At 43.0% G+C, this 13,051-nt stretch overlaps 2 protein-coding genes across 2 annotated transcripts; both read right to left on the reverse strand.

Moving 5' to 3' along the window:
• Positions 1 to 509: 509 nt before the first annotated feature.
• Positions 510 to 5,474, reverse strand: slc30a1a (solute carrier family 30 member 1a). Its single transcript, XM_074685132.1, has 2 exons — positions 4,525 to 5,474; positions 510 to 3,178 (listed from the first exon to the last, which is right to left on the reverse strand). Exons 1-2 carry the CDS (start codon positions 5,099 to 5,101, stop codon positions 2,265 to 2,267), a joined length of 1,491 nt encoding a protein of 496 aa, XP_074541233.1. The 5' UTR covers positions 5,102 to 5,474; the 3' UTR covers positions 510 to 2,264.
• Positions 5,475 to 6,367: 893 nt separating this feature from the next.
• Positions 6,368 to 9,848, reverse strand: nek2 (NIMA-related kinase 2). The gene is made up of 9 exons (XM_074685133.1): positions 9,386 to 9,848; positions 8,851 to 9,068; positions 8,505 to 8,745; positions 8,340 to 8,422; positions 8,131 to 8,257; positions 7,795 to 8,029; positions 7,368 to 7,422; positions 7,162 to 7,238; positions 6,368 to 6,811 (listed from the first exon to the last, which is right to left on the reverse strand). The coding sequence occupies exons 1-9, from the start codon at positions 9,479 to 9,481 to the stop codon at positions 6,606 to 6,608; spliced, it is 1,338 nt and encodes a 445-aa protein (XP_074541234.1). The 5' UTR covers positions 9,482 to 9,848; the 3' UTR covers positions 6,368 to 6,605.
• Positions 9,849 to 13,051: the final 3,203 nt, after the last annotated feature.

Consider the following 13,051-nt stretch of genomic DNA (forward strand, 5'->3'; position numbering starts at 1 on the left):
TGTGTGTGTGTGTATTAGAGCTGAAACGATTCCTCGAATGATTCGAGGTACTCGATTACAAAAAATACTCGAGTAATTTTCTCCGCCTCGAGGAATCATTTAATTTTAAAAAAGATCAAACAGTGGTATTTTAATTACAGCTGAGGCCATATTAAGAGAGTTTTCAGACCCCTCAAGCTACCTCTTATACAAAATAGCACTACTAGCAACAAATCTAGCTTCTTTTCTGGAGTTTGGAGACTAATGGGTCATTCTATGAAACGGGTGCAATTTGGGTCCGTTGGGTCCTCTTATTGACATGCTGTATCAGAAAATTCTATTTCTTGAAGAGAAAAATTTGTTTGAAAAATAACTGCTCTTTAACTAAACAAAAATGTATTTTATCTGATTACTCGATTAATCGATGGGGTTTTCAGTAGAATACTCGAATACTAAAATATTTGATAGCTGCAGCCCTAGTGTGTATGCAAAATGTCAAAAAAACAATGGAAGGGACAAACTTTGGTTCACCAACTGTACCAAACAGCCATATTTTTATTTCACAATGACACATTGGACAGTACTGTAGATATATAGTATATCAAAAACACATCAGTTGACATGTCATATCTAAAATTAAAAAAAAACAAAAACAAAAAAAAACACTTGTTTTCAATTTGCACATAGAGCTCAAGTCTTCAAAGACACAGAATAAAAGTGACCCAACATTACAAATGAAGGAACTCATCAGAATATATTTCCCAGCACACAGTTCTATATTGCATACACATTTAATCAGGAGTGGAATTCTGATGGATCAACTTCTCATGATATCTGTGGTGATGAGTGAATGTTCATCGAATTTCAAAGGCCACAGTAAGGACTTCACTTCAGCAAAAACAGCCGGCTCAGTCGTCCACAGCAGAGGACAGAAGAACTAGAAAATGATTCATTTCCTACACAGTTATGAGTAATGTGTGTGTGTGTGTGGGGGGGATACCAGCAAAAACTGGTAAGCAGCAACAGGAGCTCATAGTGATGCTCCCCAAAGTCAAACACCAGGCCTCGGTTTGGTCATGCAGTCGTAGAAGAACGTCCTGGAAATATAAAACTCCAGCATGAATTGTGACGAGGTGCCAGACACATTCATCAAGATATCTCACTTAAATCAACAGCCACCACCAGAAAGCTTTCCAGAACTTAATCACACAGAGACTAGTGTTTGATTCCTCAGAATAGCATACAGTGCTAATTGCCTCACAGCAGACTCAACCCCTCTGGCTTGCAAGGCATCAAAATGAAGAAGGAAGGTGTAAATCAGGTGAGAGGGCCGTTGCAAGAAGTTATTGTGTGTCTGATACACTCAGTGCTATACTGCAGCAGTTGTGTTTGAAAGGCAAAGGAAGAGAGAGAGGTTGTAGATACGGCTTCTGTATCCAACTTCTGACTGCAATTAAAACTGAATCAAGGCCAGAGGAAAGTCTCAGAAAACAGAATCATTAAAAAACATCACATTTGGAAAAAGAATGACTACAGCATAGATGGTCGGTCAAAATATTCAAGATGGAAAAAAAAATGCAAACATTTTCTATCATCCAAACTAAATCTCACAAACAGCATCTAGAAAGAAGAATAGGTCATTTCTAATAACTTAAATACTTAAATTAGTATGCAACACAATACTCATCCATTTGGGGCCAGAGAGTACGAAAAATAGGTCTGCTCAAAGCCAACAATGTGAACAGCAAAGGTAGACTTTTTGCCAGCAGGTCCGTAGGCTGAGCAGAGTAACCTAGTGATGTGTGCTCTGACTTGCATTTGTTGTGTGTGTCCTTTTGGACGAGAGGCCGTCTCTTAGATCCTTTCAGTCCCGCAGTGAGAAGCTTTGGCACAGAAACACCATGGGGCCAAGATGACGCATCACAACACGGTGCTAATGAGGGACACTCATGCAGGCCTCGCTCCGGTTCCTGGAGGAGGGGAGGTCAGTAAGCCCCAACATGCATCGCCACTGCACTGCCAGGGCAACAGACAACATGAGAGAGGGGTGGAGTGACAGAGGAGTGGCCAGCATGGAAATTAGCAAACAGAGAGAAAAACATGGGAAACGGCTCACATGAATGATGATAAAAAGGTTTGGGAATTTTGCCCAAAAGAGGCGGAATAAAAGGCAGAGTAGAAGTTTTTCTGTAGAAAATAAGATAACAGCACCACTGACAATGAGAATTTCAGCCTGATGTTGTGACTTTCCGGCTCCTCCTCTGTTTCCTCCAGTCCCCTCCATCTCACAGAGACGACTCAACCTCTCTAGCGATCATGACCTCTTCCTCTGAGCGAGGGCGCACCTGAATGGCTGCGTCCTGTTCGATGGTTTCATCGATCACCTCCAGGGCTGAGGCAGCAGCCCTGCAGTCACTGCTGGCCTTCCTGTCAGAGCCTGTTGGGTTCTGTTTTTCCCCAGAGCCGCAGCACAGTTTGGGAGCACACTGAGTCCGACAGGAGAGCTCACACAGGGAGTCCCGAGACTCTGAGTTGAACGTGACGAACTCTGGTTGGATGGTGGTGGCGTGGATGCCCTCGTCATGGAAAAAGTCCTTAATGCGCTTGGCCACCTCCATGTAAGATGTGGGGTCGTGGCACTTGATGTGTGCTGTGGCGATGATGCGACTGCCAGCCAGCTGCCAGATGTGCAGCTCGTGGATGGCCAGGACTCCATCGAGACTCAGCAGGCGCTCGTTTAGCCGGTGCATGTTGATCTGCTTTGGCACAGTCTGGAGCAGTATAAGGGCGGACTCTTTGAGCAGTGGGTAAGTGGTGTACAGTAAGATGGTCACCATAATGATGCAGAGGGTGGGGTCCAAGTAAAGAACCCAGCAGGGACCAGCAGACTTGATGAATGGCACGGCATGACCATCCGACAGGTCCACCAGCGTGTGGTTGACATGCTGGTGGTCCGTGGTGTGGCTGTTGATACACGGGTTGATGCATGTTTCACCAGCTTTGCAAGGCTTCCACACAAAGGTGAATATCAAAGCATTGACTACAACGATGACGGAGCCCAGGGCGTCACCCAACACGTGCAGGAAGACGCCGCGCATGTTGAGCTGTGATGATGAGTCGTGGTCATGCTCATGGTCCATCTCTTCATAGTGGGTGTTGCCGTTCATCTGCAGTTCTGTGCTGGCTTTACGAACAATTTCTGGAGATAAAAACAGAGTTCAGTGGGTTTAAAAAGTTGAACTTTGGCACTAAAACATTAAAACACAAACCATTAACGAAGAACTTGTTGTAAAAGGGAAACAAAGCTGTACAGCTCGCAGCAAGGTGGTTTAGAGAAGATGCTACCATCAGCACCTGAAGGAGTGATTGTGACGTTACATAATTTGAGGTCGAACTACAAAACACGTCAGACCTCAGACAAAAAAGCAGGAACTCAGCTTTTAATGCCACCCGGATACATGTGTGGAGTTTTGTCCCTTAATTTATAAACAGGTGAAGATAAAAGATGATTAAGGAAGACTTTCTGCAATAATATCTTTGCTTTTGTTCAAGCTTTCACTGTGAAACAAATTGCTTGCAGTGTTTCATCTGTGCTTTAAGTGCTCTGTGCTTTAAACCAGAGGAACACAAAGAAAAAAGCTCCCAGCAAGGAGGATCCAAAATGCTGCACACAATTTTCAGTAATTCAACTCAAACAAATTCAATTAGTATTTTCAGGAAACATAGCACGGTGTGCAGAGGGAACAGATCCTGAGAAAGAGAGAGCCACAAACTGCTCGTTTTCATCCCAGGACACGCTGAAGCTGTCGCAGAGTCATTCATCAACGGTTAATGGTGTGGCTCGGGCTGTTGAATCCACTGTTACACTGATGTATGACCCAGTAACAGCCATTGGAGCACAGCGGAGGAGGAGGAGGAGGTGGGGGTGGATAGCCTCCATTTATTGAAACTGTTGTGGACTGACAGTGTGGGGAGACATTGTCTTCTGCTTGGGTTTGACACTGAAAACGTAACAGCAACCCAGTGAGGGCTCTTGTTGTTTTATAACTGTATTGTCGGTAAACAGACACCAAACCGTAACATGTGATTCCTCGGTTGCTTCGCACAGTAAGAAAAAAACATGGCAGCTTAGACTCAGGCACAAGTGCGGGCTTGCTTAAAAAAAAAACAGGAAGTTTCTCAGCTGAGTCTGACAGACTCTACACATCTGAAACTTGAGACTTCCTCAGTGTGTTCCTGAAACCTTGGGTTTTAAGGATCAAATCACTTAAATGATCAATCTGTTCGCAAACAGCTGTCTGAATTTCTCCAGTCAAATAAATAAGAGAGATTAGTCACTCAGGCACGGTGTCCTCAGAGTGCTCTGAAGACATGTGTATGTACTGTTATGCAATCTGGACTGCTAACAATGAAGATAAGGTTTATCACATGCTGTCGGATTAAATGTGGGGCACAGTGAGGCTCTCTGAATGGAGTTTTGACATTTGATGCTGACCTCTAGTATTCCAGACCACATGAATTGATGTGTCCAGATAAGATACTCACCATTTCTCTGTCTCGCCTCACCGGGGCTGCTGTGATTCCCAACCAGGTTGTTGGTCTCCTCTAAAGTAGACCCGTTCCCAGCCTTCTTGGTCTTGTTTTTCCCCCTCTTATTCTTGTTTCCGTGCGAGTGTCCGTGACCTCCGTGGGAGTGCCCGTGCCCCCCGCCTGCGTGCCCGTGGAACAAGCACAGCCCGAGCAAGTTGACCAGGAGCCCCGCGGCACCGACCCCGGCCACCACCTCGGGGCTATCGATCTCATGGGGCTCGGTGAAGCGCTCCACAGCCTCCAGCACAATAGTGAAGCAGAGCGCGGTGAGGAAGACTGCGTTGACAAGAGCCCCCATCACCTCGGCCCGGATCCAGCCGAAGGTGTTTTTATTGGTCGCCTGGGTTTTCTCAGCGAATCTCACCGCAACCAGAGCCACCACCAAAGCGATCACATCCGACAGCATATGGAAAGAGTCCGACAGCATTGATAAGGATGAGGTTATCCGGCTGACCACCACTTCCACGATGAAAAAAATAAAAGTCAATGAGAGCATGCATAGCAGCCGGACTCGGTTTGGCTCACAAGCCATTTTTCTTTTTTTTTTCTCAGTAGTCTTTTAACGGGTTAGGTTTCGAGTTAACGTTCAAAAGGGTATCCCAGTATCCGTCAGCACTGGCCAGCTCTCTGGCTCAAAATTCCAAGCTAACACTGAGCTAGCTGCTGGCTCCCTGAGACAATACGACCGAGGCTAACAGCGTCTTCATTCACAGCTGTCCTCCAGCGAAGAAAGCATCACCCGCCTGTGACAGGAAGGCAACTACTGGTACATTTATCCGAGAAACAGTTTTAGTTACGTGGAGGTTAACCGTTGTCGTCACCCGCATATTCTCGAAACGCTAGCCGATCAGCTTCGATTTGCAGACGGCTGAAACTTTGCACCCGAGCCGGTAAACTTTCCACACGGAACATGGAACCATTAGGACGCGCCTTGGATGATTTCTATTGGCCGAGGTCGTCCAGTGTCGATTTTGATTGGTTGGGTTTTTGCAACTCTCGCAAGGAGGCGGAGCCAAAAGGCTACCCAACGGTGGTTGCTATGCACGCTACAACGACAAGTGTGTTCTCGCGATGACGTATTTGATGTCTCAGTCAGTGCTGAGTGCTTGAGTATCGACCAAACCTAATCTATAAGATTCAACAGAAATTCAACCAACCCGAGAATAACAGGCATTTCATGGTTTTCAGATGCTAGTACACTGAAGAATCAAAGGTGTACAATTGTGTGCCAAAAGACCCTCTTTCCAACATGTTTAATGATTGACGCCATAGTTATACACGTATTACTTATAGAGAAGTAAACAATGAGATGAGAAATTTTTGCTTAAAAATCATTCATTTCGCTCTCTTTTAGAGCCTTTTGATCTATTTAGCACAAACCTTTAAAGAAATATAAGCGGGAAGTCCCCAATAAAAAAAAAAAAAAAAAAAAAAATGCAAGTCTATACCCTCTGGTGTTGCTTCATAGGGAGAAAAGAACTCTTTGGTATGAAGCTCCGTTGCCAAAAACGACTGGAAGGACGCGCTTTCAAATGAGCAGCTGACGATTCCTGGGAAACTGATGACCCCTTGTGGAAGATGTCTGTCTTGCTCACACTTGCATAAATTCGTGGTACTTCAAAGAGACTCCTGCCTTATCTCCTTGAAAATTCACATCAAGTGGACATGTTCCCTAAGATCTCTACTATAAATAAAAGAAACTAAATATTAAATCCAACTCTTACATTCATATTTTGTTAGTTTTTATTTTTACTTCTCACATCACAGGTTTCAAATAAGAAACAATGTTTCATTCTCCTGCGTTGTTTTAACCACAGGTTTAGAGGTACAGTACATTCTCATAAATTCCAAGTCTCTGGATCTAAAATGAAGCACACACACAGCAACAAGGCAAACTAAAAGAAATTAACAGCCAAAATTTCAACAATGGCACTTTTTCTTGCTTGGTGTCACAGCTACTAAATTGCCAAATAAATAAAGCTTCTTTACATCCAGTTATCATCAGGTATCATATTCAGCCAGTGTAATCAGTGTAATCAGCGGATGCCAAGTATCTGCCTGCTCTTCATTTGACATGTCCTCTCTACTTCATCGAGTGCATGAGCACGCAGTTTTGCCACTTGCAGCCTCCTAAGAATCTGTTCTGGGGAAGTCACACACTGACCACCGTCAGGCCGCTGGTTCTCTTTGCTCTCGCCTGCAAAGTGGACCTTCTTCTTGCTGGGGGAGAGCTCCTCTATATCTGGGACCAAAGAAAGAAATGGTTCACTGATCAGTTTTTGTTGTGCTTTTGTATGGAGTAGTGATAAGTATGCATAGAAACAAAGACTTTCTACTCCACTCTTTGTCCAAAGGACAAATAGATTTCAGATTGTCAGGTGTTTTTTTTCTTCTTTTTATTAAAGACAATCTAAAATAACATTTTATTGGTCCACTAAAACAGTATTTACAATAAAAAACAATAAATTAATTTGACTTAGTCACATTCAAAACAATAACATTCATGTATAAAATCACTGAATGTAACACATTGATCAGTGTTATTCTCTGTTCAGTAAACAGGTCGTTGAGGTTGTCGTCCATTTCCCATACCTATGTTTTTGTAAAGGAACGATGACAGGTCTCTCTGCTGCTGTAGGCGGTTGTGATTCTTCAGTAAACTCTCGGCCCTGAAACATGTAACAAAGAGTTAAATCTACCGTTAATAACACTGATGAAAGAAGAAACTTTAAAGAAATATGAAATCTCAAATTCGGTGTTGTTTCATTTTCAGCCTCTTTGAGGAAAGGACACTTTACCTTGCAAGTTTCTCATTTGACAATCGCTCACGGACACAAAGCTCTTGCTCTCTTTCTACAAGGGGAAAACAAAAACACACAGCTTTATTTTTGGAGTATGTATCAGAATTTACAGTCAGACTAACAGTTTTACTGAGGTATTAAAGTAATAGCATCCCCTGTAAGTCAGGTGATATAGATTGCCTAGTTACTTTAAGAAAATGTTACAAAATACAATTTAAACTTCAACCTTTATGTATAGAGTTATTTTACCAAGACATCCCTACATTCAAAATCAAAAGCCATAAATATTTTCCGATAAACAGAATTGAGCTAGCAATTCCAGACTGAGTAAAGCCTGGCTGTAGGTCAGCAGGAGTCCAGGGCTCAGTGCCACGGTTTGATGAGCATGACACAAACAGGATGACAACAGACATAAGTGTCTTACTCTCCAGCCTCTCCTCTCGTTCTTTTAGTGCCTTCTCTCTGTCCCGCAATGCCTGTTCTCGAAGACGAAGCTCTGCAGCAGTAGCAGGTATCGGTTCGGTCGGCTTTTGAGGGGTACAATCGGGGTCTGCTGACCTCCTCCTGAGTCTGACCTGTGCCTTCCTCAGCTCCCCGGAGACAGCTTCGGCCAACAGGCTACTCTGAAGAATAGACTCTACAGAGGGCCTTAGATAGTCCTGGTGACAGAAAAATAGAGATAAATGCACCCTACCAAGATGGGGTATGTGAAGTCTCATGAAAAACAATGCATAAAATGCATTAAATAATCACTTCTAACCTTCAAGTTGAGCATTTTGCTTAGTAAGGTGTTCAGTTCCTCAGAATATCTGTATGGGATTCTTCTGTACTTCCCTTCTCTGATCCTCTCTGCCAGCTCTCTTTGGTTGTAAGCAGTAAACGGTGGACTGAACAGAAGAAAATGTCAGATTCTGTCATCAAACATGCTGCTGGAGAAATCAGCTCAGGCAATGGTGTTAAAAAACTTACGACAAAGCACAGAGTTCATACAGCAGACAGCCCAGAGACCAAATATCTGACTTCTCGTTGTATGACATCCCATTTATTTGCTCCTGAAAGGAAAAGCATAGGAAAAAGCGTTTAGCTAATAAAGCTTAAACTGGTAGGGTCAAAATGATAATTTAAAGCACCCACAGGAGACATGTAGTAAGGTGTCCCAACAAATGTTTTTGCAAAACTGGTGTCATGGTTCAGGATCCTGGCAAGACCAAAATCACCCAACTTCACATTCTGTTTAATGTCCAGGAAGATGTTGGCTGGTTTTAGGTCTCTGTGAAGGACTGTGGCTTGGCCGTCGCTGCGTCTGTGGCATTCTTTTAAGGCTAACATGAGCTGTGCAGTAACTCGCAGGATGAACTGCTCCTCCAAGTAGCGCCTGCCAAAGGAAAAGCACAAGCTTAGTTTTTTTGTACTTTCAAAAACCAAGTTTGTAAACATTAACACGCAACAAGTATATATGAACAAAGGATCAGGTAGTCACCTCTCTTTAATGCACCGACTGATGAGACTCGATAGGTCCCCACCCTCACAGTATTCCATGACAATGTAAAGCGTGGTGTTCGTCCTGTCTATTATCCGGTCATAGTACCTCACTATGTTTGGGTGCTTTAACTCCCTCAAGAGATTCACCTCTGACACCAGCATCTGCTTTTCACTCTCTGCCATGGTGCCATAGTCCAGCTCCTTCCACACAAGGATCTTTAATGGAAGGAAAACAAATGGGTTAAACCAATTTCCAGGCAGACAAATTGTACATTCTAAAAAAAATTATCAAGATTACTATCATTCATTTATTACATTTTTGTATACATACCAACCATTACTAAACTAAAAATGATAACATGTATTTTCTTAGTTTAGAGCACCTCTAACTTAAATTTATTGCACAGCATCATATGTCTACTAAGGATATAAAACAGTTTTTTTTTGTTCAAACAGACTCCTCCAGGAATCCGAACTTTAACGTTGCCTAGCCACAGGTGAGCAGTGCGTTGTTCTTTGCGACCGTTACATACCTTTCCATCAGCTTTCCGTCTTATTTTCTGACATTTGCCATATGAACCCGTGCCTATCGTGTACAGCACCTCGTAGTCATCAACACGGGACGGCATATTTGTTTTCCTACCGAATCTAACGTTAAACGATAGCTGACTTGAGCTATTGTTTACGTTAGCTTAGCATCAATAAACGGACAAATGCCAAAGTAGATTGTTCTTTAAATATGAAATAAACTAAAACAAGTAATTTCCTAGTTACTGTTCCAGTTTACCATACCGGTTCACCCTGGTTTCAGTTAAAGATATTTAACTATACTAATAGTTTGGCTTTTTCGTCTAGTCTCGTTGGCTCCTGTGTACTCGGTGCAGTTGACAAAACAGGAAGCGCTGGCCTTCAGTTTAAATTGGTGCCGAAATGCCCCTTCGTGATTGGCTTGCTCTTTCCGCATGGTGGCTCCTGATAGGCCAGTGAGAGGATACAGTTTGTGGGGTTGCTAAGCGCCTGAAAACCGCGAGAGTAGAGCGGGCGGACGGCTCGCGTGCTGTAGTCCATACGGTGGCGCCAGAAATGCATCGTCAGATCACACTCAGGTCACCCTGGCAGATCTGTTGAAGGAAACAGAAAACGTCACAAATTTAAGGGGAATGGAAAAAGACCCAGAAGATATTATTTGAGACACTACTGGAGTCAAATTTGGAGTCCTAACAACAATTGAAAAGAAACAGTAGCAGCTAACATCTGTGCCGAATAAAGAAACTGACATATTTATCAGTATACTTTTATAGGGGATTTGTGAATCTGTATGCATGAAAATGTAGTAGGCTGTCCTTAAAGCAGATTCATGTGCACATTTCTCAGAAATATGGGAGGCTGATGCCCTTCTCAGATGGTAAGGAAGATTTTAATTGGGCTAATTAATCAATTTACATCTTAAAAAGAGCATACATTTTCTGAATAAAACACTGCAGTATTATCCTTTTGCTGGTTTCAAAAGAATTATATCTGATCCCCTGTTACAGCCCTTTGTTACACTTACAAAAGATAAGATTATTCTGTGTATTTTCATGAAAATTCTCACAGAGCAGTGGTGATAGTTTCAGCGTATATATTCTCAGAGCACAACTGCTTTACAACATAAACCCAACAAAACAAAAATACTTTTTCTCTTCTCAAGTCAATTTTGATGTGTGATCCCTGGCTCAGTCTGTGGGATTTCTGTCTGTAGCAGCCCTCTCACTGGGGCAGCCACACTAACAGTTGTGTTCAAATTATCCTCTCAGCCCTCTCCGCTCTCTGCTGCCAGTACCACACAGTGACACCACACACACCACCAAGCGAGTGAGCGCCCGAGCCGGTCTGTCAGTCTGCCTCTGCAAAGGTCACTCCTACAAAGAGCTGGAGGAGTTTGGACATCATCCAGGAACAGTTGGAGGGGAGGTGGGGGGTGCAGAGCGGAAAACTGACAGCTAAAAACAACAGAGACAGTCGGGTGCCTAAGGCTGATCTGACGTCAGCTGCTTGTGTTAAAGGCCAGGAGTTGAGAGGGAGCAACAGGGAGGAGAGACAGACAGACAGACAACTGCATCCCACATCCTGCACTAACCCTTTCACCTTTGATGAGGTTACTTATGTGTTGTAATAGAGGCTTACAGTAATCTAACAATGTCTACGTCACCTCCAGGTCCTTTCATTGGCTCGAGTTTGAGTCTAAGGTCCTCTTAAATCATGATAACATGTATAAGATAACAGATAAGAACAGTTGCATTACGTTTATGATACCTCAAGGGAATGGTTGGGAAACACTTCATTGGTTTTTTTTAATACACTTAATATCCCTCTCATATCAGTACGGATAAATACGAATAAATTAGATTACTGCCAGCAGAGGGCCAGCTTAGACCATTAAGGAGACAACAACAAGCCTGGTGGGCTAAACACCAAAAGAACAAACAATTTCGTCATTTTGACGTCAGATTCTGGTTCTAAGAAATGAAAGAGAAACATCTGAGCTAATTATAGCTGCGCTCAAGACAACTACAAATACTGTCCAATTTCTCCCTCTAAGCTAAGCTAATGTTGTCTCTCTAGGAAAACAGCTCTAGTGGGTATGAAAATGTTTCCAGACTAGTCTTCCAACCCACCAGCACACACATGCACACACTCTTTGCCATCTAATAGCTGCTTCAAAGCAAATTTATTCACAATCTCAATATCCCAATCACTTTTTATGCAGATGACACCTAGATGTACTGATTCATTGATCCCACTACACTAAATATATAGCTGATACGAAAGAACAGATAGAAGTAGTATTGAATTTAAGATTACCTCAACTGGTTTTCTAATCCCAGCAGACTCTCTGAGAGCAATTTAAAATGTTAGGAGGAAATGTTTAATCAATGACAAAGTTTCTTTCCGTTAAAGTGAAATCAGATTACTCAGAAACCATCATTCCTAAAATCACAATTGATAATGATACTAAAAAGTACTCACAATTCATGATCCCCCCCTTTATTGCACTCGGGACGTTTTTTTTTTCATATGAATGTTTTGACACAAGTATTTGCATAAGGAACATATGATCTCTCAACACCACTGATGGGTTGACAGCAGGAGGGGCCAGAGAGACTCTGTTATGCCTGTGGCTTCGAAGTGACATTCAGCCGAACCCTCCTTTCCACAGCTGGGTGTTTTAGTGTTTGCTGACTCAAGGGACACCGCCATCAACACAACATTCACGAGGGAGCTTACATCAAAGCATGACAATGAGGATCTTTGGTAGCAGTATCCTTGAAAGAGATCACTGCAGATGTCTAAGAATGAACACTGGTGTGCATTAGCCAATCTGTGGGAAATTCTGATGCGTAATCCTTCGCATATAGAATGATAATGGGTACTGATGCGAAACCATAGGTGCAGATTTGTTATCGGTGGAAATAGATTGTTAATCCATGCACTTATGTTTGAAAAATTTGAGGATACAAAGTTTGTCTTGGTACCAGTGTGTTTGTGTGTGACATGGGTGACCTTGAGAAGCTTTTGAGCTGTACTGAGGAGCAGAGTGTTCTCCATTGAGTGGTACTCCATCTGGACACCTTGCTGAGCAATGGCCACCCGAGCTCCTGACTGTTAGCCCTTTGGTATGTTGGTGAAGCTTCGTGCATATTTAATCCCATTTTCCAGCTCACCTCCCACTGTTTTCACCCCTCAGATCCCATTGGCTGCCTGGAGAAAATGGCCCTCCTGCAGGACTGACCCTGGCACCTATCACTCCAGCTACTGAGGAAATGTAGTTGATGGAACGCCACGCCATCACTATTATGTAATTCCAACAAATTGGTATATCTGTTCTAGGCAAGAGGACAAAAGACACAAGCCTGTTTGTTTCTGCTGCTGCTGAATGCCCTCTTCACCCTTTACACAGGGCTACAAAAGAGGCAAGTGGTGTTAATGTTTTATTCTACTTCACCTGGATATTTTAACTTTGTAGCAGATTTTTTTTCTACCTTTGTCCTGAGTATTCTGCTCCTCAGACTAATGATAAATCTCCTGCCAAGGTAAGGAGATCTGTTCACTGTTCAGTCCATCAAGACACACATCAGACCTTTCGAAATCAGAGCAGTGTAACATAAACCACCCACTCTCGGCAGGTAGTCACTGACACCACAGTTAAACAACAGACC

This window comes from Halichoeres trimaculatus, unplaced genomic scaffold (assembly GCF_033239565.1).
Source record: "Halichoeres trimaculatus isolate MK-OKI-2021-1 unplaced genomic scaffold, fHalTri1.1 fHalTri1_scaffold_13, whole genome shotgun sequence".
Lineage (NCBI taxonomy): Eukaryota > Metazoa > Chordata > Actinopteri > Labriformes > Labridae > Halichoeres > Halichoeres trimaculatus.

What these genes read in the sequence shown, in the direction of transcription:
- slc30a1a (XM_074685132.1), bottom strand. Translation starts at nt 5,101, where the DNA reads ATGGCTTGTGAGCCAAACCGAGTCCGGCTGCTATGCATGCTCTCATTG. An exon ending in TGAGGCGAGACAGAGAAATG is followed by an intron (nt 3,179 to 4,524) that starts GTGAGTATCTTA and finishes TTTTATCTCCAG; the next exon opens with AAATTGTTCGTAAAGCCAGC.
- nek2 (XM_074685133.1), bottom strand. Translation starts at nt 9,481, where the DNA reads ATGCCGTCCCGTGTTGATGACTACGAGGTGCTGTACACGATAGGCACG. An exon ending in GACGGAAAGCTGATGGAAAG is followed by an intron (nt 9,069 to 9,385) that starts GTATGTAACGGT and finishes CTTCCATTAAAG; the next exon opens with ATCCTTGTGTGGAAGGAGCT. An exon ending in GCAAAATGCTCAACTTGAAG is followed by an intron (nt 8,030 to 8,130) that starts GTTAGAAGTGAT and finishes TTCTGTCACCAG; the next exon opens with GACTATCTAAGGCCCTCTGT.